This window comes from Hypanus sabinus (assembly GCF_030144855.1).
Source record: "Hypanus sabinus isolate sHypSab1 chromosome 1 unlocalized genomic scaffold, sHypSab1.hap1 SUPER_1_unloc_1, whole genome shotgun sequence".
Lineage (NCBI taxonomy): Eukaryota > Metazoa > Chordata > Chondrichthyes > Myliobatiformes > Dasyatidae > Hypanus > Hypanus sabinus.
The window spans coordinates 315,928-342,249 of record NW_026778903.1 but is presented as its reverse complement, the minus strand read 5'-3'; the positions used below and the strand labels follow the sequence as shown (position 1 = coordinate 342,249).

The window sequence follows — 26,322 nt, the reverse complement described above, 5'->3', positions numbered from 1 at the left end:
CATGCATTTGATCAAACCCAATAAGCATTAAGCAAGTTGTCGCAGAACCGATGGCTGCTCATACAGTAGCATTACAGAGCAGAGTGGCTTGGGATTCTGATCTTTCAGAGAAAGGGTCTCCTGTGTTGCTGTACTTACAAACACAGATGAAAAGGGAATTTTGGATAGGGCTTTGAAACGGCATCATTGCTTTATATACATATACACATATTTCAATTACTCTGTTGGGTGAAATGTAGTGCTGTCTTGAAATGACAAAAAGGAGATGTGGAAATATACTTTACTTGTTGTAGCAAAATGGAGCCAATATTGCACCAGAGTGCTTTGCTGATAGTGTTCATGCAACATTACGCATGTGGATCCTGAGTCCCAGAGATGAAGTATTCTAAAGGGAGGACGAGGGAACCGTGGCTGAGGAGGTAAATCAAAGACAGCAGAAAAGCTGAAAACAGAGCAAAAATTAGTGGGAAATGTAATGATTGGGAAGCTTTAAAAACCAACAGAATGCAGCAAAAACACATGGGGGGTGAGGGGTATGGAAGTTGAAATATGAAGGTAAGACAGCCAATAATATACAAGAGGGTACTAAATGTTTTTCCTGAAATATAAGAGAAGCGAGAGTTAATATCAGACCATTGGAAATGTCTGTGATAACATCTCCTCAACACTGGTGCACATCAAGGGTGTATGCTTAGCCCACTGCTTTACTCTCTCTATACACATGACTGTGTGGCTCGGCTTAGCTCAAATACCATCTATAAATTTGCTGATGATACAACAATTGTTGGTGACAAGAGGGCATACAGGAGCGAGATAGGCCAACTAGTGGAGTGGTATCGCAGCAAAAACCTGGCAGTCAACGTCAGTAACATGAAAGAGCTGACTGTCGACTTCAGGAAGAGTAAGACAAAGGAACACATACCAATCCCCAAAGAGGGATCAGAAGTGGAGAGAGTGAGCAGTTTCAAATTCCCGTGGGTCAAGATTTCTGAGGACCTAACCTGGGGACCTATATTGCATTAGGAGTTTAAAGAGATCTGGTATGTCAACAAATACATTCAAAAACTTCTACAGATGTACCGTGGAGAGTATTCTGACAGGCTGCATCACTGTCTGGTATGGGGGGGGGGGGGAATGCACAAGGCAGGACGAAGCTGCAGAGGGTTAGAAACTCCACCTTGGGTACTAGACTACAAAGTACCCAGCACACCTTCAAGCAGTGGTGTCTCAGAATGGCAGCGTCCATTATTAAGGACCTCCAGCACCTAGGGCATGCCCTCTTCTCACTATTACCATCAGATAGGAGGTACAGAAGCCTGACAGCACACACTCAGCAACTCAGGAACAGCTTCTTCCCCTCCGCCATCTGATTTCTAAATGGAAGAGTGCTCATGGCTACACTTTGGGTTTGAAGGAAATAGGAAGAACCAAAGGAGAAATTATTGAGAGTGAGCACCATTTTTGCCTGATGGAGGAGATTGGTGGTGGAGGGGAACTGGCTGGGTCTGGAGGTGAAAATAAGATGATCAGGGCAATAGAACCTGACGTTCTATAAAAATGTCAGCAGGATGTAGGCCGAAACAGGGGTATGCAGATCCAGGTTTGGTGGGGCAGGAACAAGCAGAAACAATGTGTCCACGTATACTGGTAGGTTTGTGGATTTTGGGTATGAGGTTAAAACAGGACATGCAGTGTAAGGGAACTGTGGGGTTGAAGGCAGATCCTTACAGTTGATAGGGTCAGAGGGTATGGCAGACAATGGATCTTGTGCTCCTTAGCGGAGTCCTCTTCAAGTGATAAGTAAGAGGAAGTATCTGAGAGTTGTCACCTGCTTTCAGCAAGGTAGAAGTCAGTCCTCCAAACTATTACAGTACTTCCACCCCATACCACCTGCAGGTTTGATGGTGAGGTTAGGATTAGTGTGGTGAGTGAGGAGAGCATTGCATTCCAAAGCAGTGAGGTTAGAATTGAGAGAGGTGAAGACAGTTGATGTCTTGTCAGCAGTTAACAATGGAAATATCCAGTGCAGGCAGAAGACCAGACTGGGGTGTTGAGGAAAAGAAGGAGGGTTGAAGACAGAAGAAGGGCTCATCTGTGTGGGTTGGAGAGTCATTACCAAAGAAGTAGTCTCAGTTCTGGAATGAAAAGGCTCATTCCAAGAGCAGGTGCATTGGAGATAGAGGAATTGAGAGAAGGGGATGGCATTTCTACATGTTCTCCTTCTTCAAAGAAATGAGCTTCCCATACTCTACCATCAACATTGTCCTCACCTGTATCCTTTCGATCCACCCGCCCACCCACCAGAGATAGGGTGTGTGTTGCTTAGATTTCCAACATTTGCAGATTTTCTCTAGCTTGTGGTTCAAAACTTATGTGTGTGTGTCAGAATATAATTATGACGATAACAGGTTTGGAGAACCCTGGGTTTCAAGAGATCCTGGGGCCCTGGTTAATAAAAAAAAACATTGCATAGCAGGTAGAGGCAGGTAGGAACAAATGAGGTACTTATGGAGTACAGAAATGTAAGAACACTTAAAAAAAAATCGGGAGAACTAAGACACAAAATTGCTGAAGCAGACATGAAGAAGAATCGTAAAGGATTCTACAGGTATGTTAAGATCAAAAGGATTGCAAGGGACAAAATTGGTCCCTGGAAGATCAGTTGGTAAGCCGTGTGGAGCCTAAAGAGATGTGGGAGATCTTAAGTGGAGCTTTTGCATATGTATTTACTCAGGAGTCAGTCACACAGAGTTGGAAAGAAAACTTTTGGCAAGTTAACCTTCATAAATTGAGTACAGGATAAGGGATGTTATGGAGATGTTGAATGATATAGTTGAGGCCTAATTTGGAGTATTATGTGTAGGTTAGAAACATAGAAAACCTACAGCACAATACAGGCCCTTCGGCCCACCAACTTGTGCCGAACATGTCCCTACCTTAGAAATTACTGGGCTTACCCATAGCCCTCTATTTTTCTAAGCTCCATGTACCTGTCCGAAAATCTCTTAAAAGACCCTATGGTATCCACCATGCTGGCAGCCCATTGCACCCACTCACCACTCTGAGTAAAAAACTTACCCCTGACATCTCCTCTGTACCTACTCCCCAGCACCTTAAATCTGTGTCCTCTTGTGGCAACCACTTTAATATGTTGTCACAATATATAGACTCTGTCATTGAAAGATGCAGAAGCAAATAAGGATTTCTTTATCTCATCGTCAACATTTATCTTATTCCATAAGTCAATCAAATGTTTTAATATAGGAGATTCTTTCTTTTCCCGTATCCATTTAGATATAAAATCTTCTGGTATATTTTCTCCTATTTTATCTAGTTCTATTCTAACCCATGCCAGTTTATCTTTCTCAAAAAAGGATGCAATAAATCTAAGTTGATTTGCTTTATAATAATACTTAAAACTTGGAAGTTGTAACCCTCCTAGATCAAATTTCCATGTCAATTTTTCCAACGATATTCTTGACATCTTACCTTTCCAAAGAAACTTCCTCACATATTTAACTCTTGAAAAAACTTCTGGGGTATTTGTATTGGTAGTGATTGAAATAAGTATTGTAATCTAGGAAATATATTCATTTTTATGGCATTTACTCTACCTACTAATACCTACTAATCCTTATTAGCAAAGAGATCTTTAATTCAAAATAGACTTATTCCTTTTACAATGGATAATCAACTTTTATATAATTGGTTTCAAAAAGGGATTAGATATATAGGTGATTGTTTTGAAGGAGGTATATTAATGTCATTCGATCAATTAAAGAATAAATATAAAGTATAAAACAACACTTTTTTGTTATTTTCAACTAAGGGCTTATTTAAGAGAAAAATTAGGTCAAACAACGTTATTGCCAAAATCTAATGAAATAGAAACTTTAATTCAAAGGAAAGATTAAAAAATTCATTTCTTGTATGTATAATTTGATTCAAAAACAGGCAATTAAACAAGGAGTCCATAAAGCAAGACAAAAATGGGAAAGTGACTTGAATATTAAAATTGAAGAAAAAAATTGGTCAAGACTATGTCTTGAGAGTATGACAAATACAATAAATATCCGGTTAAGATTAGTGCAATATAACTTTTTACATCAATTATATATTACACCACAAAAAAATAAATAAATTAAACCCAAATTTATCTGATCAATGTTTCCGATGTAACCAAGAAATTGGTACTTTTTTACATTCTACTTGGTCTTGTTCTAAAATTCAACCTTTTTGGACAAATTTAAGTGTTTTATTGGAACAAATTATTGGAATACAACTTCCACATAATCCAATATTATTTTTATTAGGTGATATTGAAGGGATAAAACCGATACCCAAATTGAATAAATATCAGAAAGTATTTATAAAAATTGTATTGGCAGAAGCAGTTATTTGGATACATATTTAAGTATAGATCGTTGGAAGAAAGAAATTCATAGCTGTACTCCACTTGAAAAATTACATAATTTAAGAGATAAATATGAAACATTTTTGAAAATTTGGCTCCCTTGTTTACAAAAGACAGGATTAAATATATAGATGCTCCGAACATGAAATAATTGGTTATTTGGGGAAATAAATAAATATCTATATATATATATATATATATTAAAGTTATTAGGAACTCCATGGAGCATGTGGGGATCTCCCAATATCCAGGCAAACTTTCTTTTTTTGCTTTCTTTCTTTCTCTTTTTTTTAGGGATGCTAGGGGGAGGGGCTAAGGGGAGGGGGGATGGGTAATATACATTTTTTTCCTCTACTTTTATTTTGCAACTACTTGAAATACAATAAAAAAAGTTTTAAAAAATTTAAAAAAAGACGCGGAAGCAGATCTCAACGCTGAGGGACAACAAGCTGTACCAATCTGTACAGATTTCTCATCTGGCGTTATAGAATGAAGCGTCATAGCTGAGCTGGCCCAGCCCCAGAGAACCGGAGTCTGTCACTCCACAGCGGTCGCGATGGGGTTTGGAGCGGTTCTCTGCCCGGTGTATGGGATTATCACACAGCCAATTATCCTCAGGTAAAAATCCCGGGACCGTGACGGTGGTGTTGCACTACCGGACCGTTATTGCCGAGACGGGGACAGACACCTACCGCACCGGGAGCTGGGCTCAGGTCGCGGGATGGGGGTAGTGTCTGTGTTTAGCGAATCTCTGTGTGAATCTGGAACGGAACTGTCCAGATTCTCACTTCTTGTGAGTGAATGAAGTTAAAGGGAGTGAAGTCTTTTATTAATTTAAAGTATCACCAAACATACGATAAACTACAAAAGCATGACAGAACGGACATGTTCGGCACAGTTTTGTGGGACGAAGGGCCTGTATTGCGCTGTAGCGTTTCAATGTGTCTGTGAAAAGACCAAGAACCAGTTCCCGCCGGTGAGGGGCAGGAGGGGCGGAGCAAGAGGCGCGGTGCGCGAGCAGGAGGGGCGGAGCAAGAGGCGCGGTGCGCGAGCAGGAGGGGCGGAGCAAGAGGCGCGGTGCGCGAGCAGGAGGGGCGGAGCAAGAGGCGCGGTGCGCGAGCAGGAGGGGCGGAGCAAGAGGCGCGGTGCGCGAGCAGGAGGGGCGGAGCAAGAGGCGCGGTGCGCGAGCAGGAGGGGCGGAGCAAGAGGCGCGGTATGCCCCACATGCGGTATTTTGCGACACTATCTCATCACCTTCTGTTCCGGCAGCACCAGAGGCAGAGAGATTCTGATTCATTGGGCAGCCTGTCAGCCTGACATCGGTGGTGGGGAAGATGCTAGAGTCCATTATTAAGGATGAAATAGTGGCATCACTAGATAGCAGTGATAGGATTCGGCCGAGCCAGCATGGACTTACCAAGGGTAAATCATGCTTGACTAATCTATTGGAGTTTTTCGAGGATGTAACCAGGAAGTTCGACAATGGAGATCCAGTGGATGTAGTGTACCTCGATTTTCAGAAAGCATTTGATAAGGTCCCACATAGGAGATTGGTGGGTAAAATCAAAGTTCAGGGCATCGGGGGAAAGACATTGACATGGATAGAAAACTGGTTGGCAGATAGAAAGCAAAGGGTAGCGGTGAATGGGTGTTTCTCAGAATGGCAGGTGGTGACTAGTGGGGTGCCACAGGGCTTGGTATTGGGACTACAGCTGTCTACGATTTACATCAGCGATTTAGATGAAGGCATTGAAAATAACATCAGCAAATTTGCTGATGATACTAAGCTGGGTGGCAGTGTGACATGTGATGAGGATGTTAGGAGAATTCAGGGTGACTTGGATAGGCTGGGTGAGTGGGCAGATACTTGACAGATGATGTTTAATGTGAATAAGTGTGAGGTTATCCACTTTGGGAGTAAGAACAGGAAGGCAGATTATTATCTGAACAGCATAGAGTCGGGTAAGGGAGAAATACAAAGAGATCTAGGGGTCCTTGTTCATCAGTCACTGAAGGTGAATGAGCAAGTGCAGCAGGTAGTGAAGAAGGCTAATGGAATGTTGGCCTTTATTACAAAGGAAATTGAGTACAAGAGCAAGGAAATCCTCTTGCATTTGTACAGAGCCCTGGTGAGACCACACCTGGAGTATTGTGTACAGTTTTGGTCTCCAGGGTTAAGGAAGGACATCCTGGCTGTAGAGGAAGTGCAGCGTAGATTCACGAGGTTAATTCCTGGGATGTCTGGACTGTCTTACGCAGAGAGGTTAGAGAGACTGGGCTTGTGTACGCTGGAATTAAGGAGATTAAGAGGGGATCGGATTGAAACATATAAAATTATTAAGGGATTGGACAAGATAGAGGCAGGAAATACGTTCCAGATGCTGGGAGAGTCCAGTACCAGAGGGCATGGTTTGAGAATAAGGGGTAGGTCATTTAGGAGAGAGTTAAGGAAAAACTTCTTCTCCCAGATTGTGGGGGTCTGGAATGCATTGCCTCAGAAGGCAGTGGAGGCCAGTTCTCTGGATGCTTTCAAGAAGGAGCTAGATAGGTATCTTATGGATAGGGGAATCAAGGGATACGGGGACAAGGCAGGAACCAGGTATTGATAGTAGTTGATCAGCCATGATCTCAAAATGGCAGTGCAGGCTCAAAGGGCCGAATGGTCTACTTCTGCACCTATTGTCTATATTCATGTATATTTCTCGAGCCTTTTAAACACCTGTCATGTGGGATTCCACCAGCACATTCCAGGAATTCACCACTAAAGAAAACTTGCCACGCACATTAACTTTATAGCTGCACGTCCTCCTAGTGTTGGACATTACGACTCTGAGGAAAAGCCAACGGCTGTCTGCTCCCTCTATGCTTTTGGTAACATCATAAACTTCTATCAGCTCTCCCCAAACGCTCCACAAACCACCCCAGTTCAACCTCTCTACGTAGCAGGTACCCAACAATCCAGGCAACACCCTGGTTAACCTGTGCTGCACCCGCTTCACACCCTTCCTGTATTGGGTGACCAGCGGTTAACACAACAATCCAGAGGGGCCATCGTCTACAAGCATATTGACACATACATCCACAGTTTCATCCAGCTGACGTCCCAGTACGGATCCCTGCACAATACCCCTAGTCCAAATACTTCCAGTCAGAATACATCTCATCAACCACTACCTTCTGTCTGATGTGGGGAAGCCAATTCTGAAGCCAAACAGCCGATTCACTCGGGATCTCACGCACCTTAAACCCAATGAGCCTCCCATCAAGGCCTTGCTAAAATCCATGTCGGCAGCATACACAGCTCAGACTTCATCAGTCCCTCTCGTAAAAAAAAACTCAATCAAATCAAAAACACACAATTTACCCCGCACACAGGCAGGCTGACTGACCCCAATTCAGGCATGGTTTTCCATTAAATCCAATCCCCAAAGTATAATTAAGTCCAGATGGCCCCCTGGGCAGTTCCTGTCTGAGGTGGGATCCGATTCTGCAGAGTTCCCGCCTCACCTCAACTTATCTTTCTCCTCAGGAGGTGCGGGAGTCTAGGACCAGAGGGCATAGCCTCGAAATAGATGGACGTTCATTTAGAACAGAAATGAGAATGGATTTCTGTGGAATTTATCGCCATGGCCGGCTGTGGAGGTCAAGTCAGTGAGATATTTAAAACTCTGATTGGTTAGGGCATGAAAAGTCACAGGCACAAATTGGGTAAACAGGACCTACTGAAGGATTTCGGCCCGACATTTTGACTATGATATTTTCTATAGATGCTGCCAGGCCTGCTGAGTTCCCTGAGCATTTTGTATGTGTTGCTTGGATTTCAAACATCTGCAGAATTTCTCTTGTTTGTTATTGGATCACAACACCATATCATTTATAGATTTCTAAGCCATCACACTGTACCGTTGTGCAAAACAACAGATATCTCCTTTATAAAGAAACCTGATTCTAATGTAAAGGGGTTTTTTTTGGTACTGTTGGGAAAGGGTTTCTTTGTTAACAGCAGGAATGTTTCTTTGTTGCCAGAGAGTGCTGGAAGCTTGTTTGTTACAATTTACTGAATGGTATTCAGAGAATTTACGAGAATGGTATTCCTTTGCAAACCAAATGGGGATTAATGTTCATTCCTCTGAGTCTGTAAGCTTTGGTTGACGGGCTTTGGGGCAGATCGGCGCGAGGGGGTCGAGAGAGAGGTCGCAATGCTGTAAGTTGGGCGAGGATCGGACCCCAAGCGGGGGTCCGAGGCCGGGAGGTACTCCGAGGGGGGATGAAGCTAGATGTGCTTGGTTGACCACTCGGAGGGTCCTGAGCTGTTTGGAGAGTCGAGGAGTTCGGAGGGGATCGAATGGTGGCCAGAAGACTTCAGTAATTGAGCTCCAACGGCTGTGCACGAAGTGGTTTGGACTTTGATAAGTTTGGCGCCTTTTCTTTATTTTTTTCATATATACTGTATCGTTATTAATCACTTAGTTATAGTAACCTTTATAAATTGTACTCATTTAATCGCATATGGTGTGCTGTCTGTTTTTGGACGAGGCGGGGACCTCACACAGCATCCACACCAGCTGATTACCCAGTTTGGCGGGGCCGAAGGCTGCTCCCCCTAGACGAAACGAGCTGAGCCAGCCTGAGGCGACCCAGGGGGTTACACTAATACGCAGCCAACAGACAAAAACCCTCAGCTTATTACTGTCTCAGCTCCGGGGTAATTCACCCCCGGGGTCCCGCCTTGCTGACGGGGATTCTGACCGCTCATCATGCCGGCCCAACCCCAGCCTCCGCTGGTTGCACAGAAACCCTCACACACCAAACACACAACCTACAGACACCAAACACACCGACAGAAACCCTCACACACCAAACACACAACCTACAGATACTCACACACCAAACACACAACCTACGGTCACTCACACAGCAAACACACAATCAACAGACACTAACACACCAAACACACAACCTACAGACACACTCACAGAGAGAAAGGGGAAGGGGGAAGCGAGGGAAAGAAAGGGAGAAAAGAGGGAGAGAGACAGTGAGGGGGGTTGGGGCATGGAGAGTGAGGGTGAGAGAGGGCGAGAGAGAGGTAGAAAGAGAGCGGAGGGAGAGGTGGTGAGAGCAGCAGTGGAGGGAGAGAGAGGAGGGAGGGGGGTGGAAAGAAGGAGTGACAGAGGGAGAGAGACTGAGAGAAAGGAGAGGGATAGGAGGAAGTAAGGAGGAGGGAGAGAGATTGAGAGGAGAGGCAGGGGTAGCGAGAGGGACAGGGAGTGGGAGGAGGGAGAGAGAGGGAGGGAGAGGGAGCGAGAGTTAGGGAGAGAGAGGAGAGGTTTTGGGAGGGTGAGAGTTAGGGCGAGAGAGTAATACTGTAGAATTATACGGGGCGGAGCCGAGGCTGAGCCCGTCCGGCATGGACGTAGAGAGAAGGGTTCGTCAGTCGGCGCGGCGACTGTGGACAGTTAGAGAGAGAGGGAGTGAAATTCAGAGGCAGACAACGGAATCGGTGACGGGGTATGGAGAGAGCGTCTGAGAGGTATTTGTCGGACCCGGCGCTTTGCTACTGGAGAGAAGATGTAGTAATAGAAATGAAGGGCGCGGAGTCGCTTTTGCGCGTGGAGATATTAATTTCTCTGTCGGTGCTCCGATTGTGGAGAGAGAGAGAAATTGAAAGGCAGTCAACGGGGGGGTGGGGGGTTTGGAGGGAGAGTGAGGGTGGGGGGGAGAAGGATAGGGAACTAGAGAGGGAGGGATAGAGACGGAGAGAGGGAGAGTGAGAGAAAGAGACGTTTTGGGAGGGCAGGGTTCCGGATGACTGTCTAGATTGAGGCAGTCTGGCTGAGAGCTCGCCTTCATCGACGAGCCACTGACTGATTAGCCTCAGGCAGCCGAACTGCTGTCTGACTGACTGTGTTCTCTCAAGAATTTTACGTCTTTATCTCCTAGCTCTTTGCTGTGTCTGTTTCCTGAAGGATTTTCTGTGTTTTCCGCATGTTCAGTGGGTGAGGGACAGGAGCTGTGAAATATCCTGGGAGGGGGTGACCGGACCTGCCGCCCTGAACCCGCACCTGGACAGGTCTGGTCCGATTCCACGGCTCACTCCTGACCTCAACCTTTCTCCCTCCGCAGGTCCCTCGCAGTCTCTGTCTTGGTGATGACAGTCGGATCTGTTCTTGGTAAGTTTACCCCAGTGTGGAGGGAGTTTCACTCTGTGTCTGACCCCGGGAGTGTGTGATGGGACGGTGTGGAGGGAGCTTCACTCTGTGTCTGACCCCGGAGTGTGTGATGGGACGGTGTGGAGAGAGTTTCACTCTGTGTCTGACCCCGGGAGTGTGTGATGGGACGGTGTGGAGGGAGTTTCACTCTGTGTCTGACCCCGGGAGTGTGTGATGGGACGGTGTGGAGGGAGCTTCACTCTGTGTCTGATCCCGGGAGTGTGTGATGGGACGGTGTGGAGGGAGCTTCACTCTGTGTCTGACCCCGGGAGTGTGTGATGGGACGGTGTGGGGGGAGCTTCACTCTGTGTCTGACCCCGGAGTGTGTGATGGGATGGTGTGGAGGGAGTTTCACTCTGTGTCTGACCCTGGGAGTGTGTGATGGGACAGTGTGGAGGGAGCTTCACTCTGTGTCTGACCCCGGAGTGTGTGATGGGATGGTGTGGAGGGAGTTTCACTCTGTGTCTGACCCTGGGAGTGTGTGATGGGACAGTGTGGAGGGAGCTTCACTCTGTGTCTGACCCCGGGAGTGTGTGATGGGACGGTGTGGAAGGAGCTTCACCCTGTGTCTGACCCCGGGAGTGTGTGATGGGACGGTGTGGAGGGAGCTTCACTCTGTGTCTGATCCCGGGAGTGTGTGATGGGACTGTGTGGGGGGAGTTTCACTCTGTGTCTAACCCCGGGAGTGTGTGATGGGACGGTGTGGAGGGAGCTTCACTCTGTGTCTGACCCCGGGCGTGTGTGATGGGACGGTGTGGAGGGAGCTTCACTGTGTCTGACCCTTTTTTTTTTTTTTGTTTTTTTTTTATTACAAAATCCTTTATTACAAATTTCGGTGCTATACAATATATACAAAACAGTGGCAAACACCATTACTGCACTACAGATAGACAATAGACATTACACCAGAATGTTGCCATCTCTATCCACGATGGCATTTACACCCCGCGGAGCCCAACGGTCTTGAAACTCCTCCAAGGCCACTGTGGACTGCGCGTGTTCCTTTTCAATAGTTACCCGAGCACGGTGTGGAGGGAGTTTCACTCTATGTCTGACCCCGGGAGTGTGTGATGGGACGGTGTGGAGGGAGCATCACTCTGTGTCTGACCCCGGGAGTGTGTGATGGGACGGTGTGGAGGGAGCTTCACTCTGTGTCTAACCCCGGGAGTGTGTGATGGGACGGTGTGGAGGGAGCTTCACTCTGTGTCTGACCCCGGGGGTGTGTGATGGGATGTGGGGAGTTAAGGGTGTTAACGTCCTCCCCCCACCCCCGGCCCAATTGACCAGGAACATATTTCTCCCAACAGGTCAGCAGGGCACCTGCGATCTCATTCCCAACACCAGTTCCTTCAGCTGCCCCTGTTTACCCTCTGGATCACAGAGCCTGCACCTTCACAACCTTGCAGGAGTCTTTCGAGACAATTGCTCGAGAGGGGATGGGAACGGACTCTGCTGTCAAAACGCCACCCAGGCCAGAGTGGATGCTGACCGCATTGTCGTGAACTATAACTGGGCAGTCCCCCGCACCATCTACTGCGAGATCGGCACGTCAGGTAGGTGCTGGGGGAGAGGGTCCGACACTTCGGGATCTCACTATTCCGATAGTTTAATATCCGTGATTCCCCTGTCTCCCATCTGGATGTCCATGAAAGGCATTCTGTGCTCCCTCTTGAAATTAGAACTCTTAATTAAATGCATCTGCACAATGTCCATATCCGTCCATTCACCATACATTCATGTGTCTATCTAAAGACACTTTAACCCTTATATTGTATCTGCTTTCCCCATCACCCTTGGCAGCATATTCCAGCAGTCCATCACTAACTGCGATTTCCAAAAATTTTTAAAAAGTTACCAATTTTGGTTAAATGTCTGCCCTCTAGTATTAGATATCTCGACAATGGGGTAAATGATGTGGCTGTCTTCTGTCTATCTCTGTATCTATCTATTTATCATGACGAGGGGCATGGATGTGGTGAATATACATGGCCTTTCTTCCCGGGTTATGCAGAGTTTTAAGCAGCATTTTCACCCAGGTGGTCCATACCTGGAATGAGCAGCCAAAATAAGTGTTTGATGAAGGTACAATAACAACTTTTAAGTTGCTCAGAAAGGTACATGGATGGGAAAGGTTTCGGAACAAATGCAAGCCAATGGGACTGGCTCTGTTGGTTTGTGCCCCAAGGTGCATGTTTCCCCGGTGTGTGATTGTGACTGGGTCCTGGGACAGACCAGCTCTGGTGGACAGGCTCACCCCTTGCTCCCTTTGCACCGAGCCCACCGCTCCTCCCCACGGGACTCGTCCAACCTCAGAGAATCACACGCAGATCTAAGGACTCTGAGGTGTACCCGCTGTGTTTTGCAGGCATGGAGTGTCCCAGGCAGAGGACACCAGTAGACCAGTTGTCTACGCCACCAAAGGTGACATCTCGGAAGCCAGTGACCACCAGGACAGACAGAAGAGAGGTGGAGGACACCACTACGAGGGTGCGTGTGTCGATAGTAATTCCAGGTGAGCCTTCCCCTTCCATTCCTGAAGACTGAAGTGAGCTGTTCTAGGATGTAGAAGCAGAATGTGGCCATTCAGCCCATTGAATCCTCTGATCCATTCTAGCACAGCTGATTTTTTTTTCTCTCAGTCACAATCTCCCACCTTCGTGAGAAACAAGAGTGAATATTGCACCAATGGAAAATTAGGCTGGAGAAGTAGTAATGGGGGGCAAATAAATTGCCAATCAAATCAAGTATTTTGCATGCATTTTCAGTGTGTAAGACACCAGCAGTATGCCAAAAATCTGAGAGTGTTGGTGCAGAAGTGAGTGTTGCTATTTCTAATGAGAATGTGACGGGGAAGCTGGAAGGTCTGCAGGTAGATACGTCACCTGGACCATGGACGATACACCAGGGTTCTGAAGACACTGAGGCATTGGGAATGATCATTCCGTTATCCCGACTTCATTGGTTGGGAAGGTTCAGGATGAGGTTTCTGGATACCTCCAGGCACATGATAAAATAGGCCAGTCAGCATGGTTTCCTTCAGAGGAAATCTTGATGGAATTCTTTGAGGAAATAACAGGCAGAATCGACAAAGGAGAGTCAGTGGGTGTTGTCAGTGGATTTTCAGAAGGCCTTTGATAAGCTGCCACACAAGAGGCTGTTAAACAAGATAAAAATTCATGGTATTACAGGAAAGGCTCTGATATGGGTAGAAGATTGGCTGACTGGCAGGAAGCAAAGAATTATGGGGGGGGGGATAAAGGGAGACCTTTTCTGCTTGGCTGCCAGTGAGTAGTGGTGTTCGTAAGTTTTGGTGTTGGGACCACTTCTTTTCTCGTTGTATATCAATAATCTGCTTGAGGGAATTGATGGTTTTGTGGCCAGGTTTGGATGATGTGAAGACAAGTGGAGGGGGAGGTAGTGTTGAGGAAACAAGAAGTGTGTGGAAGGTCTTGGACAGATTAGGAGAATGTGCCAAGAGGTTGCAGATGGAACACGGTGTAGGGAAGTGTATGGTCATGTACTTTGGTATAAAGTGTGGACTGATTGTTGCCAGACAGGGTGTTTGAGTATCTCAGAAACTGCTGATCTCCTGGCATTTTCACACAACAGTCTCCAGAGTATGTGAAAACAAAATAAAATCCCGTGAACAAAGTTCTGTGGGTGAAAATGCTTTGTTAATGAGAGAGGTCGGAAGAGAATGGCCAGACTGGTTCAAGCCAACATGAGGGTGACAGTAAGTCAAAAAGCTACACATTGCAAGTGATGCACAGAAGAGGATCTCTGAACACATGAGATGTCAAACCTTGAAGTGGATGTGTGACAGCAGCAGAGACCATGTACATACACTCAGTGGCTACTTTGTCCATCTAATGATTTTGTCTCAATTCATAAATTCAACACTTTCAGAATGGTGAAATTACTCATCTGATTTCCAAAGTAACTTCCCTTTATCCTGTCACAAACAAGAGGAAATCGAAGCAACACACACAAAATGCTGGTAGAACTCAGCAGGCCAGGCAGCATCTATGGAAAAGAGTAAACTATTCCTGATAAAGGGTCTCGGTCTGAAACGTTGACTGTTTACTCTTTTCCATAGATGCTGTGCTCCTCCAGCATTTTGTGTGTGTCCCTTTATCCTGTCACTGTTTCCTGGATTCTGGAATCTCCTGCTGATGGGAAGGTCCTCCCTGCATCCCAGGACTTTCTGTATCCAGGAGGCTTCAATGAGACCCCCTTCCCTCATCATTCTGAACTCCAGCAAATACAGGCCTAGAAACATCAAACACTTCTCATTTGTTAACACTTTCATTCCCAGTAGTTATTGTGAACTTCTGGACTGACCTCCGGAGTGGCACCTTTCATTCAAAGTAACTAGAAACACACTGACCAACACAATATTCCAAATGAACCCTCACCAGTGTCTTGTACAACTGCAACGTAATGTTCCAGCTTCTGTGCTCTGTGCCTGGACTGATGAAGGCCAGTGTGTCAAACACCTTCTTCACCATCCCGTCTACCGGTGACACCATGTTTACAGAACCCTGTACTTGCAATTTAGAGACGGGATGGAGAGATACAGAAGGCAGTGAAGATGGGGATAAAGTGGGACTATGGTTTAGATGGAGGTACAGCCGGGATGGGTGTGGATGGTGATGCAGCCATGGGAGTGGGAAGGAGGATGGGTATCAGACTTTCCCATTTCGATTGAGTACGTTTCTGGTGAAACCAGTCTAATTGTAACATTTCCATTCTACAGTGGTGGTGCTGGTGCTCGTGCTGGTAGTCTTAATTGGTGTCCTGGGTACTCAATCTGTGGTAAGTGACCTTCTGCTTCCTGGGGAATCCTAGTGTTCAGTTCTCTCAACTATGGCATCCTCGCTCACTGCCTTTCCGGTGCCCCACCTCACTCACCGCCTCCGTGACCCATCTCTGTCACTCGGTGAACAGACTCTCAGTGACCTTCCCCTCTGTTGTACCTCCAGGAGACAACGCCAGAAAAGATGTCGGAGAAGGTTGGTCGAGATGGAGATGCTCAGTGAGATGACTAAACCCCCACCACCCGATCTCACCAAGGGTTTGAGACCCGTCGGATACCCTCACCTGGTTTAGCTGGCTTGTCGAAGCCATTGCCCGGGGTGTGGCTGCTGTCTCATGCAAACAGCTATGGGGAGCCACAGGTGAGAGCTGAATGCCAGGTGGGGACCAAAGGTGGACTTTCATGACTTTCTGGGCTAAAAGTCAGTCGGGATCCACGGATGTTTTTCTCTCAGGACGTGCCACGTATAAGAGAATCTCCAGACCCCTGGGCGGGCATGATCCCTCGCTGTGCAATCTGGGATCTCCTGGAAGTAATTCCTGCCCCTTTCCCACATATGCGGGAATGACGAACATAGTTCTCCGGTCTGTGACCCCTGGTGTGAGAGGGATCAGTGTTAAGTATGAATTTTAGTATTTGTTGTTATTAATTATTCTATGACTATACATTGTTAAATTAAAGTGTTCAGCCTGGAGTCAGGGACTGTGAAAAGAGATTGGGAATAAAATCAGGTAATGGTGGAAACGTGGGGTGATGAACCCTTTTGATCACGTGTGTCAAAAATGGGCAATAATCTCCTGAAGAGTGTGCCATTGTAATTTTGAGAAGAGATTATCTTTGATTAATTAATTTGAAAAATAATTATGCACTTTTAAAGGAAGAATGGCCCATCTATTATTGACATGTGTTTATTGTTTTCCCATGAATAAAAGTATAAAAGACAGATTGCCATCGACGATTCTCTTCCGTCTTGAAATCAGAAGGAAGTTGTCACAATGCTGTTCTTGCACTGCTGCAGGGTTGGAATAAATCAGAGTGTGGCGCAGCATCGTGCACTTTCAGTTCCAACAATTCTCAAAGTACAACACTGCCTGGGACAGAGCTGCCCGATCGATCAGACCCCACACACTCACCCTAAGCGTCCCATCCCTCCACAGTGGCTGCAGTGCACGCTGACAATGGAATGCACCATGGTTACCCGCTCGGCTACTCCGACGGCACTTCACTCCAAACTCTCCCGGCCCAGATGTACGAGGGCAGGGGCATGGGAGCTGGGGAACACCACAGATTCCGGGAGTGAGCTACAGGCTGAAACCTAATCCAGTGGCTCACGGTTTTACATTATAGAATAACAGATCCTCCGGAGTGTGTTTCAGGTAGGGATCTAATATGAGGGATCTCCGGAGGCTCTATCACCCCTCAACTTCTTAATGGAGTGTCACATTAGAGTTATCGGGACCCCCAGCCTCAGGGGCCACTGAGACAATTGGAGGATTGTGAGGGAGCTGTCTGTAACAGATGGAGGAAGTAATAAAGAGGTATGGAACAGGAGGATGCATCTGTAACAGAGGGAGGTAGTGTGGAAGCGAGTGAAGGATCGTCCTTACACACAACAGGAATAGGTTACCTGCTGGGATCTAATCCAGGGGTTTGGGGTTTATATATAGAATAAAAGATCACTGAGAGTGGGGTACGGGCTGGGATCTATTCCAGCCGCTTGGGGAAATTTATATATGGAATAACTGGATGGGAAAAGCAACTCCATCCCAGGAGAATGCATGAAGTGGTGGGCAGTGAGCAGTGAATGAGGGGAGAGTAAAAGGGTGGTAATGGAGTGTCTCCAGCATGGGGAGGGAGAGTGACAGGACAGTTGTATCAAACGCAACACAACCTCTGTCCAGCAGCCCTCACTTCTCCCTATGTCCCTCCCAAACTTGTTTCCCACAGCCCTGACACTCTCCTCCCTCTCAGACACCCCTCCCTCTCCCATCACTGACACCCCAACTCCCTCTCCCCCCCCACACACACACACCGACTCCTTTTGTCCCCAACACCCTCTCCCCTTCATGCACAGAAGCACACATACATACCAACACTGAGGAGATGTCTCTCTCTCTCTCTCCCACACACACAGCCCCCCGAGCAGTAAGAGAAGTTCTTATCCAGCAGCAGAAGCTGCCTCTTCAATCAGCTGCCGACAGCCCCAATCAAAGTCATTTCAATCACTGCAGTACAGCCTTGTTCTACCTGGCTGTAACAAAATGGATGTGCAGAAGGAAAATGTTCACTATACCTCAGAAATATGACAATAATAAACTAATTTATCAATGGATTTATCAGTCGAGCCTTTTAATCACCATTGAGTTGCCCCTTTCAGCGAGCTTTGGACCTGCACCCCACTATCTCTCTGTACATTACACTAGGAGTCCAGTCTATATTCTTACACTTCGACCATAATTCATGGCGACAGGATTCGATCACTTGGCCCTTTGAGTCTACTCCACCATTCCATCAAGGCTGATTTATTATCTTTCTCAACCCTTTCTCAACTTATCAGCCTCATCTTTAAATATCTTCAATGATTTGGCTTCCACAACTGCCTGTGGCAATGAATTCCACAGATTCACCACCCTCTGGCTGAAGAAATTCCTCCTCATCTCTGTTCCAAAGGGACATCCCATTCTGAGACTGGCCCCAGATTCACCCACTATAGGAAACATCCTCTCCACATCCGATCGGTCTAGGCCCTTAAGTAATTGATAGGGGTCAATGAGGTACCCACCCCAATCTTCTAAACTCCGATTAGTACAAGCTGAGAGCTCCTTATATGTTAACCCTTTCATTCCCTGGATCAATGTTGTGAACCTCCTCTGGATCCTCTCCAAAGCCTGCTCCTCCATTTTTAGAAAAGGGGCCCCAGCTGCGTTGAGTACTCCTAGTGCAGTCTGACCAGTGCTTTCTAAAGCCTCAACACGGCACTCTTATTTATATATTCTCATCCTTTCGAAATTAATACTAACATTGCACTAACACCAATCTCTGTCGTTCAGTGAACAGACTCTTAGTGACCTTCCCTTCCGTTATAGCTCCCGGACACAATGTCGGAAAATGGGTTTGAGAATGTCGGCCTGGATGGACATGCACAGGGTGGCAATGCACTGGGAGATCCCACTGTCAGCTGTGTCGATAACTCAAGCAGCACGTCCATCAGGGCTCGCCTCAGCCTCCGACACTCCAGAGGAATCTGCTCCAACCCGTCCAATCACTCCACATGACTGAACCCCCACCACCCGATCCCGACAACATCATAGTGTATCTCCTCGGCTCTCCCTCCAATGTGATCCCAGCCTTCCTGTAGTGGAGTCAGCTGAACTGTACACAGTGATCCCAGTGCAGTCTGACCAGTATCTTGTCAAGTTCTAACATAACATCCCAGCTTTTCCATTCCACCCCCTGATCTCTGAAGGGAACTGCCCCATACTCCTTCTTCACCATCCTGTCTCATGGTGTTGCTGTTTTCAGGGAGCTCTAGATTTGAAACCCATGGACTCTCTGATCCACGCCCCCAGTGCCCCATCTTTCATTCTGGACGTTCTACCCAAATTTGACTTCCCAGAATACATCACCTTGCTCTCATTTGTATTAAACTCCATCTGCCTCTTGCTGCTCAACTTTCCATCCAATCTGTATCCAAGACAACCTTGCTCACTCTCCACAACACCACCCACTTGTCTTGGCCACAAACCTACCAATCATACCTCCAACAATCGCAACTCAGTTGTTAACACATCGCACATGAGGTACCCTGTGGTACACCACCTGTCACAGACTGTAATCCGGAAAGCATCCTCCTACCTCTACCTTCAACCTCGTAACCCACAAAGGTTCCTTTCGAAATTAGTACTAACTTTGTATTTGCCTTCCTTACATCGCAGCCTGCAAATTATCCGTTGTGAAACACTACAAGGGCTCCTAAGACCTTTTGCACTACTGCTTTCTGAATTAATTAGAAAATAGTGAACGTCTTTATTCCTTCTTCCAAAGTGCATGACAATACTCTTCCCAACATATTTCATCCTCAACTTGTTTGCCAATTTTCCTCTTCTGTTCATGTCCTGCTTAAGATTCCCTGCCTCCTGACCACTATCTGGTCCTCCAGCAATCAATGATTGCACCACTCCCTTCCAGTTTCCTCCCACATTACAAAGATAGATGGTTAGGGCTAGTAAGTTGTGGACATGCTATGTTGACGTCAGAAGCGTAGTGACGATGCTTGCTGATTTGATCTGATGCAAGCAATGCATTTAACTTTTGATGTAGGTGAGCCAAATAACACCTAAACACAAAACTTGGGAAGGAATCTTCAGACAGAGTGAGCACTGAGCAGGACTTCTTGAAGATGGGTGGAAGAAAAGGACAACCTGTGTTTGACACCTGTTGTCAGTCTTCATCTGCTTATGTATAGGCTTTTATAAAAAGTTGTATTGTGTCACTTTTTTCCCTGTAAATGTCTGAAAACATGAATCTCAAGGCAGTATATCGTAACAGTTCTGTACTTCGATAATAACTTATTTTGAGTTTGATGTTCAAGCTGGAGGGAGAAAGGCTGTATGGAAGAGATACTGCCACAGCCAGAGAGGTGTATACAGAAAGGTCCTTCGGAACCCTTTACACCAGTAGACTTTTACATTCAGTTTGAAAGAGTTCAGCAAAGCTTCAATAATCGCAATTCCATGGTTTAGGATCTTGATGCAACAAGGGACTCGGTTTCCTGCTTCCTTTAAACTAATGGGAACCCGGTTTCTGTTCCCTTTAAACCCGTCGGGACCAAGTTAATAGGAGACTGACATCGCCGCCGTTGTTGTGGCAAATCTGGATAGCCAAACAGGTGCCCATTCTTCACTATAACCACGGAGGGAAAAGAAGCAGTCAGTGGCTGACACAACGAGGTCCCACTATAATGATGACCCCGACCGCCTGTCGCTGAGGTCATCTTACACTGTGGTCCAAGCACCACTGTCTGTCTTCTCAACTCCCTCCGGTCCCTACACCCCTCCCCATCTCTACAACCACGGCATTCAAGACTGGTGATCCAGAATTACATCAGAAGTCCAGGTGGGAGAGGCCACTTGTTGTTGGTTTCTTTCATGAGGAGGCCATGCAGCGTTTGGCTTCCAAACAAAACAAATATTAAGCAGAGACCTTACATTTTTGGATGTTACGAAGTCCTTTGTTCAAATACATAATTTAGGATCAAGGGGCACCTTTTTTCCAATAATCTGATTGATCAAATCCAGCACCTTCTTCCAGAAGCAGATTATCTGGGGGCACTCCCACATACAATGGAACAGAGACCCCTCTTGGTGTTTACATTTAATGCACGTGTCTCTCACAGTGACTTCTTATCTTGCTCGAAAAGATAAGCTAATCACAAAAAAAACAAACGGGGCAAATTTTGGGAAATCTGGGACATTTTTTACAAGTTTCTGGAGAACAACATTCAGGGTGATGAAAGTAACGAACTGAATTGACTGCTTTTTTAATGGTGGGGTGTTTGCTTTTATGTGTGTGTTTTTTTTTCTTTTGATTTCTTTTGATTTTGGAAGAACTCTTCTACAAGGGACATCGCAGCCTTAGGACGTAATGGTTAGCATAACACTCTACAGCAGCAACGACTGAGTATCAATAATACCCGCCACTATCTGTGAGGAGTTTGCATATTCTCCCTGTGATTGTGTGGGCTTCCCGTGGGTGCTCCGGTTTCCTCCCATATCCCAAAGCTGTGCAGCAGGATTCATAAGCACGTATTGGTTAGGGTTAGTAACTAGTGGGAAGCATGGGTGACACCTGCGGGCTGCACTTACCACATCCTTGGACTGTGTTGACGCAAACAACACCTTTCACATTGTATGTTACAAATGTGACAAATACAGCTAATCTATCATCATTATTGGGTGATGCTTGGCGTGTCCTTGACAACTCGCCGATCTCCTGTCCTGAGTACGGAGGTGCTGGCCTGGTCTCGAACTTCCCACTCCCAACCCGATCCTCCCACGGTGGGGCAGGGGGGGTCGTGTGGGAGGTGGACTGGGGAGAGACAGGGTTGTGAAATAGTAATCAGATGAGTGAATGGGTCGGGGAGACTGACTGGGAGTCAGAGGAGCCGGAAAGATGTTCACTCCTGGGAACTTGAAGCTGTCAGCTACCTCCACATTAGCACCAAGGATACGACAGGGACGTTTACTCTGCCCGCTTCCCGGAGTCAATGCCCATCTCCTTTGTCCCCTGCTGTTCCCAACAGTATCAGCGACTGGCAGTGAGACCAGATGAGACAAATAGTTATTTATTAAGCTTGAGAGACAAAGTTCATAGAGCTATACAGCTATACAGAGCAGAAACCAGGCCCGTCGTCTAATTTATCCACACTGACCGATGTGTTTCTGGGCTGGTCTCGTTTCTCTGCCTTGGGCCCATATGCCTCTAAAGCTTTCTTATCAATGTACATGTCCAAGTGTCTTTTGAATGTTGTTATGTACCTTCCTCAACCACTTACTCTCGTTCCATTTACTTACCACCCTCTGTGCGAATTGTTTGACCCTCAGGTCCCCTTTAAATCTTTCCCTTTTCATCTTAGACCTATGCCCTCTAGTTTTAGTCTCCCCTACCCTGAGGAAAAGACTGTGACTTATCTCCCCCTCATAATAAAAAACTGCAAAAGCTCACAGTAAGCTTGAGAGGCCAGAACATAAGCTTATACAGTGCATAGTAACACATACAAAATGCTGGAGGAAGTCAGCAGATTAGGTAACATCTATGGAAAGGAATAATCAGTCCATGGTTTGGCTGAGACCCTTCATCAGGACCGTCCATGCTGACCTGAGCAGCCTTTGTACATATTCCAACCCTTTCCTATCCGTGTACCTGTCCACGGTAAAACGTTGAAATTATACTTGCCTCGACCACTTCCTCTGGCAGCTTGTTCCATATACCCATCACCTTCTGGGTGAAAACTTGCCCCCTGGGTCTCTCCTCTCTCACCTTAAACCTGTGTCCTCTGGTTTTAGACTCCCCTACCCTGGGGACAAGACTGTGATCATCCACCTTATCAACACCCCCTCATGGTTTTATAAACCCCTGTAAAGTCACCTTCAGCTTCCTTCACACCAGGGTAAACGGTCCCAGCCTGTTCAGCCTCTCCTGATAAATCAAGGCCTCCAGTCCCAGTAACAGCCTCATGAGTCTTTCCTGCACCCTCTCCAGCTTAATGACACCCCTCCTATACCTATGAGGGTGCTCAATGCCTTCTTCGTCACCCGGTCCACCTGTGGCTCCACAGTGAACTACATTCATAGGCCACTAGGCGCCTCTCACCAGCGTTCACACCGGAAATCCTGACCTGGTTTAATACCGCAATTATCCACCTGACTTTGTAAGATATTTATATATTTACTCGTAATAATATACCTACTGTTTGTATAAAGGCAAATACAGTGCAAAAGTAGGGACATGTTTGGCACAGCATTGTGGGCTGAAGGTCCTGTATTGTGCTGTAGGTTTTCTATGTTTCTGAATAATTTACATTCTTTGTGTCATTTCATCAATCCTTTCAGTATCGTTAATCGCAACAGACACAAAATGCTGGAGGCATCTATGGAAACGAGTTTCGGGCCGAAACCCTTCATCAGGACTGGAAGGGAAGGGGATTAGTCAGAATAAGAAGGTGAGGAGGGGAGAAGATGTACAAGATGACAGGTGATAGAACTGGGAGAGGGGGTGAATTAAAGAGCTGGGAAATTGATTAGTGGAAGTGATAAAGGGCTGGAGGAGCTGGAATCTGATAGGAGAGAACAGAAGACCATGGAGAAAGGGAATGTGGGGGGGGGGAGTCCCAGATGGATGTGATAGGCAGGTAAGAAGAGAGGCGTGAGATGAAAGCAATAATGGGAAATGGTGAAGGGGGGGGGGGAATTACCAGAAGTTTGTGAAATCATGTTCATGCCATCAGGTTGGAGGTTACCTCCACCCAGATGAAATACAAGGTGTTGTTCCTTCAGTGGTTCAATGGGCCCATGAGATATCAGAGAATGTATACAGTACACAACCTGAAATTCTTACTCTTCACAGACATCGACAAAACAGAAGGAAACCCCAAAGGATGAATGATAGGAAAAAAGTTAGAACCCCTCAGTCCCCCTACTCCTCTCACACACAAGCAGCAGCGTAGCAGCAACCTTCCCCCTCCTCCTTCCCCTCTTGTTCCAGCGGGAAGCATCAGATTGCACCCACCACACAGGCACTAGCAAGACCCCAAAGACCGTCCATCAGACCATAACCCAGCACTTTGACGTCCCACAGGCTCTCTCTCTCAGTAATAATTATTCTCTTAATTGATAACGCTCATGTGCGTCTTTGTTTAGCGTGGGGAGGCTGATGCACGGGCAGCCACCACATGGACCCTGACAGATTGGGATCAGAGTCCAGTGGCATTGACTGGGAACCGCACCTTCACTGCCGTTGTGGTGTGTGATGTACCGTTGGGGTCATTGGCTGGATCGCTCTCTGTCTGGAACCAACCTCCCCCTTCCCCCCTTGACCATGGGCGGCCCTACCCTGAGCTGAGCGCCAAGTGGCCACAATTCAGACGGGGTCCTTCTTGGATCTCAGGGACTCACAGGCCTACCGGAACAATAGCAGCATTACCCAAGCCAGCAGATGATCCCGAGAAACTCGCAGGTGAAGGGTCGCCTCACCCGGAAGGACTGTTTGGGGCCCTGAACGGTGGTGAGTGAGGAAGTGCGGCATTTCTAACTCGATCGGGGGATAAGAGGCAGGCGCAAGATCAGCGCGGAGAGCCGAATGGGCGAGGGGATCGATCCCGACTGAAAGCGGAGAGTAGTGGTTGGGCCGGGCTGGGGGAAAGGGTGATTTGGAACAGGGGTGAGTTTAGTGATAGGACCCTGCTTGTAAAAGATAAATGTGTGTCCAGAGGTGAAGGCAGGTGGAGAAAGTTAGAGGGCAGCGACAAAGTTGTCCAAACTTCTGTGGAATAGGCCCCGCCCCCGGCGGCCGGCTTCCGGCGGAAGTGCGAGTGACACGGCGGAATCGACAGCCATGGAGGAGCTGGGCTTGGCGGTGGAGCGGCCGGTGGTAAGGAAGCGGACGGGTCCCGGGGAAGCAGGCAGCGTTCAGATAGCCCGCGATCCGGGACGGCAACCTCGTCATTGGGGGAGTAACGAGACTGCAGGAGGGAGGGAGGGAGAATGGAGCAGAGGCCAAAGGGAAATGGAGGGGAAGGAGAGGGCGGGGGGGAAGAGAGGGAAGGAGGAGGAGAGGGCAGGGGGAAGAGAGGAGAAAGGGGGATGCAGGTGGAAGAGAGGAGAAAGAGGGATGGAGGTGGAAGGGTTAGGGTTGGGGGGAAGAAAGGGGAAGAGAGGGAAGGAGGAGGAGAGGGCGGGGGGAAGAGAGGAGAGAGGGGAAGAGAGGGAAGGAGGAGGAGAGGGCGGGGGGAAGAGAGGAGAGAGGGGAAGAGAGGGAAGGGGAGGAGAGGGCGAGGGAAAGAGAGGGAAGGGGAGGAGAGGGTGGGGGAAGAGAGGAGAAAGGGGAAGAGGGAAGGAGGAGGAGAGGGCAGGGGGAAGAGAGGAGAGAGGGGAAGAGAGGGAAGGGGGAGGAGAGGGCGGGGGGAAGAGAGGAGAAAGGGGGATGCAGGTGGAAGAGAGGAGAAAGGGGAAGAGAGGGAAGGAGGAGGAGAGGGCGGGGGAAGAGAGGAGAGAGGGGGATGGAGGTGGAAGGAGAGGGCGGGGGGAAGAGAGGAGAAAGGGGGATGCAGGTGGAAGAGAGGAGAAAGGGGGATGGAGGTGGAAGGAGAGGGCGGGGGAAGAGAGGAGAAAGGGGGATGGAGGTGGAAGGAGAGGGCGGGGGAAGAGAGGAGAAAGGGGAAGAGAGGGAAGGGTGACGTAGGGGAAAGAGAGGGGGAGGGATGATGAGAGTGAAGGGGAGGGTGGGGAGGAGGGGGGAAGAGGAAAAGTTGCAGGAAAGCTTGAGGAGAGTAAGGAGAGCAGGAGTGAAGAGGTCAGAAGGGGAATGAAGCAAGTTAAATGAGGGTAGAACAAAGGGCAGAAGGACAAGGGTATGGTGTAGGGCAGGGGTGGGCAAACTTTTTGACTTGTGGGCCACAAAGGGTTCTAAAATTTGACAGGGGGGCCGGACCAGCAGCAGATGGATGGAGTGTTTTGGTAATACACCTCATAAGAGAAAATAAAATATCATGGGATATGTAGTAAACATGTGCTTTAATTTCAATTGAAAATGAACAAATGCATTACAACAAAATATCTGTCTTTGAAGTCCCATGGTATTTAGCTATTTATTGAAATGACTTTTAAAACACTGAAAATTAAATGAATAAAATACAGCTTTTTTTAATAGTAACAGTTATTATTTTAAAGCACTGAAAATTCTGTTATCCTTCAAGATATTATCATCATCACTCTCCTCCTGACTGTCTTTATTTCAAAAACGGTAGGAGATGCAGGTCTACTTGTCCTGCTCCTTCTTATTCAATTGTCCCCTGTGCCAAAACTCAACAACGACCAGCACAAGGACAGAACAGGGACAGCGCGACAGTATGCGGAGCGCGTTATTTGATCTGGAGCGCATTTTTTATTTTGAGAACGTACTTGCACCTGCGCACTACTCATGTCCATCACTTAACAGAAATGACATGTAACATGTAAGGCTTATTGAAAAAAAATATTTTCAAATGCATTTTTTACATAACACAACGAAGAAACTTATTTTTAATTTCAGTGGGAACAGTGTTGTTGGTCTCCCTTTTTAGCCAGCGCATCAAAGACTGGATTTAGTTTTGTTGTGACAATTCTCAG

General features: G+C 47.1%; 2 protein-coding genes across 4 annotated transcripts in view; both read left to right on the top strand.

Annotated features, from left to right (window-relative positions):
• Window positions 1–4,897: 4,897 nt before the first annotated feature.
• LOC132385339 (uncharacterized) lies at window positions 4,898–16,384 on the top strand. Of its 2 annotated transcripts, none has more exons than XM_059957375.1 (6): window positions 4,898–5,032; window positions 10,538–10,584; window positions 11,931–12,176; window positions 12,989–13,135; window positions 15,380–15,438; window positions 15,606–16,384. In XM_059957375.1, exons 1-6 carry the CDS (start codon window positions 4,971–4,973, stop codon window positions 15,660–15,662), a joined length of 618 nt encoding a protein of 205 aa, XP_059813358.1. In that variant the 5' UTR covers window positions 4,898–4,970; the 3' UTR covers window positions 15,663–16,384. The 2 variants fall into 2 exon arrangements, with proteins under 2 accessions (XP_059813358.1, XP_059813359.1); XM_059957376.1 differs by lacking the exon at window positions 4,898–5,032 and adding an exon at window positions 8,408–8,618.
• Window positions 16,385–23,980: 7,596 nt separating this feature from the next.
• psmc4 (proteasome 26S subunit, ATPase 4) overlaps window positions 23,981–26,322 on the top strand; it is a 33,657-nt gene continuing 31,315 nt past the window's right edge. Inside the window, exon 1 of one of the 2 annotated variants that reach the window (XM_059957374.1) lies at window positions 23,981–24,220. Coding sequence is in view for 1 of the 2 variants with exons in the window: in XM_059957373.1 (XP_059813356.1) it covers window positions 24,551–24,586 (36 nt within the window). In the remaining variant the exon portion in view is untranslated. Of the gene's footprint in view, window positions 24,221–24,271; window positions 24,587–26,322 lie in introns of those variants that run through there. The other variant, XM_059957373.1, reaches the window with a different exon arrangement.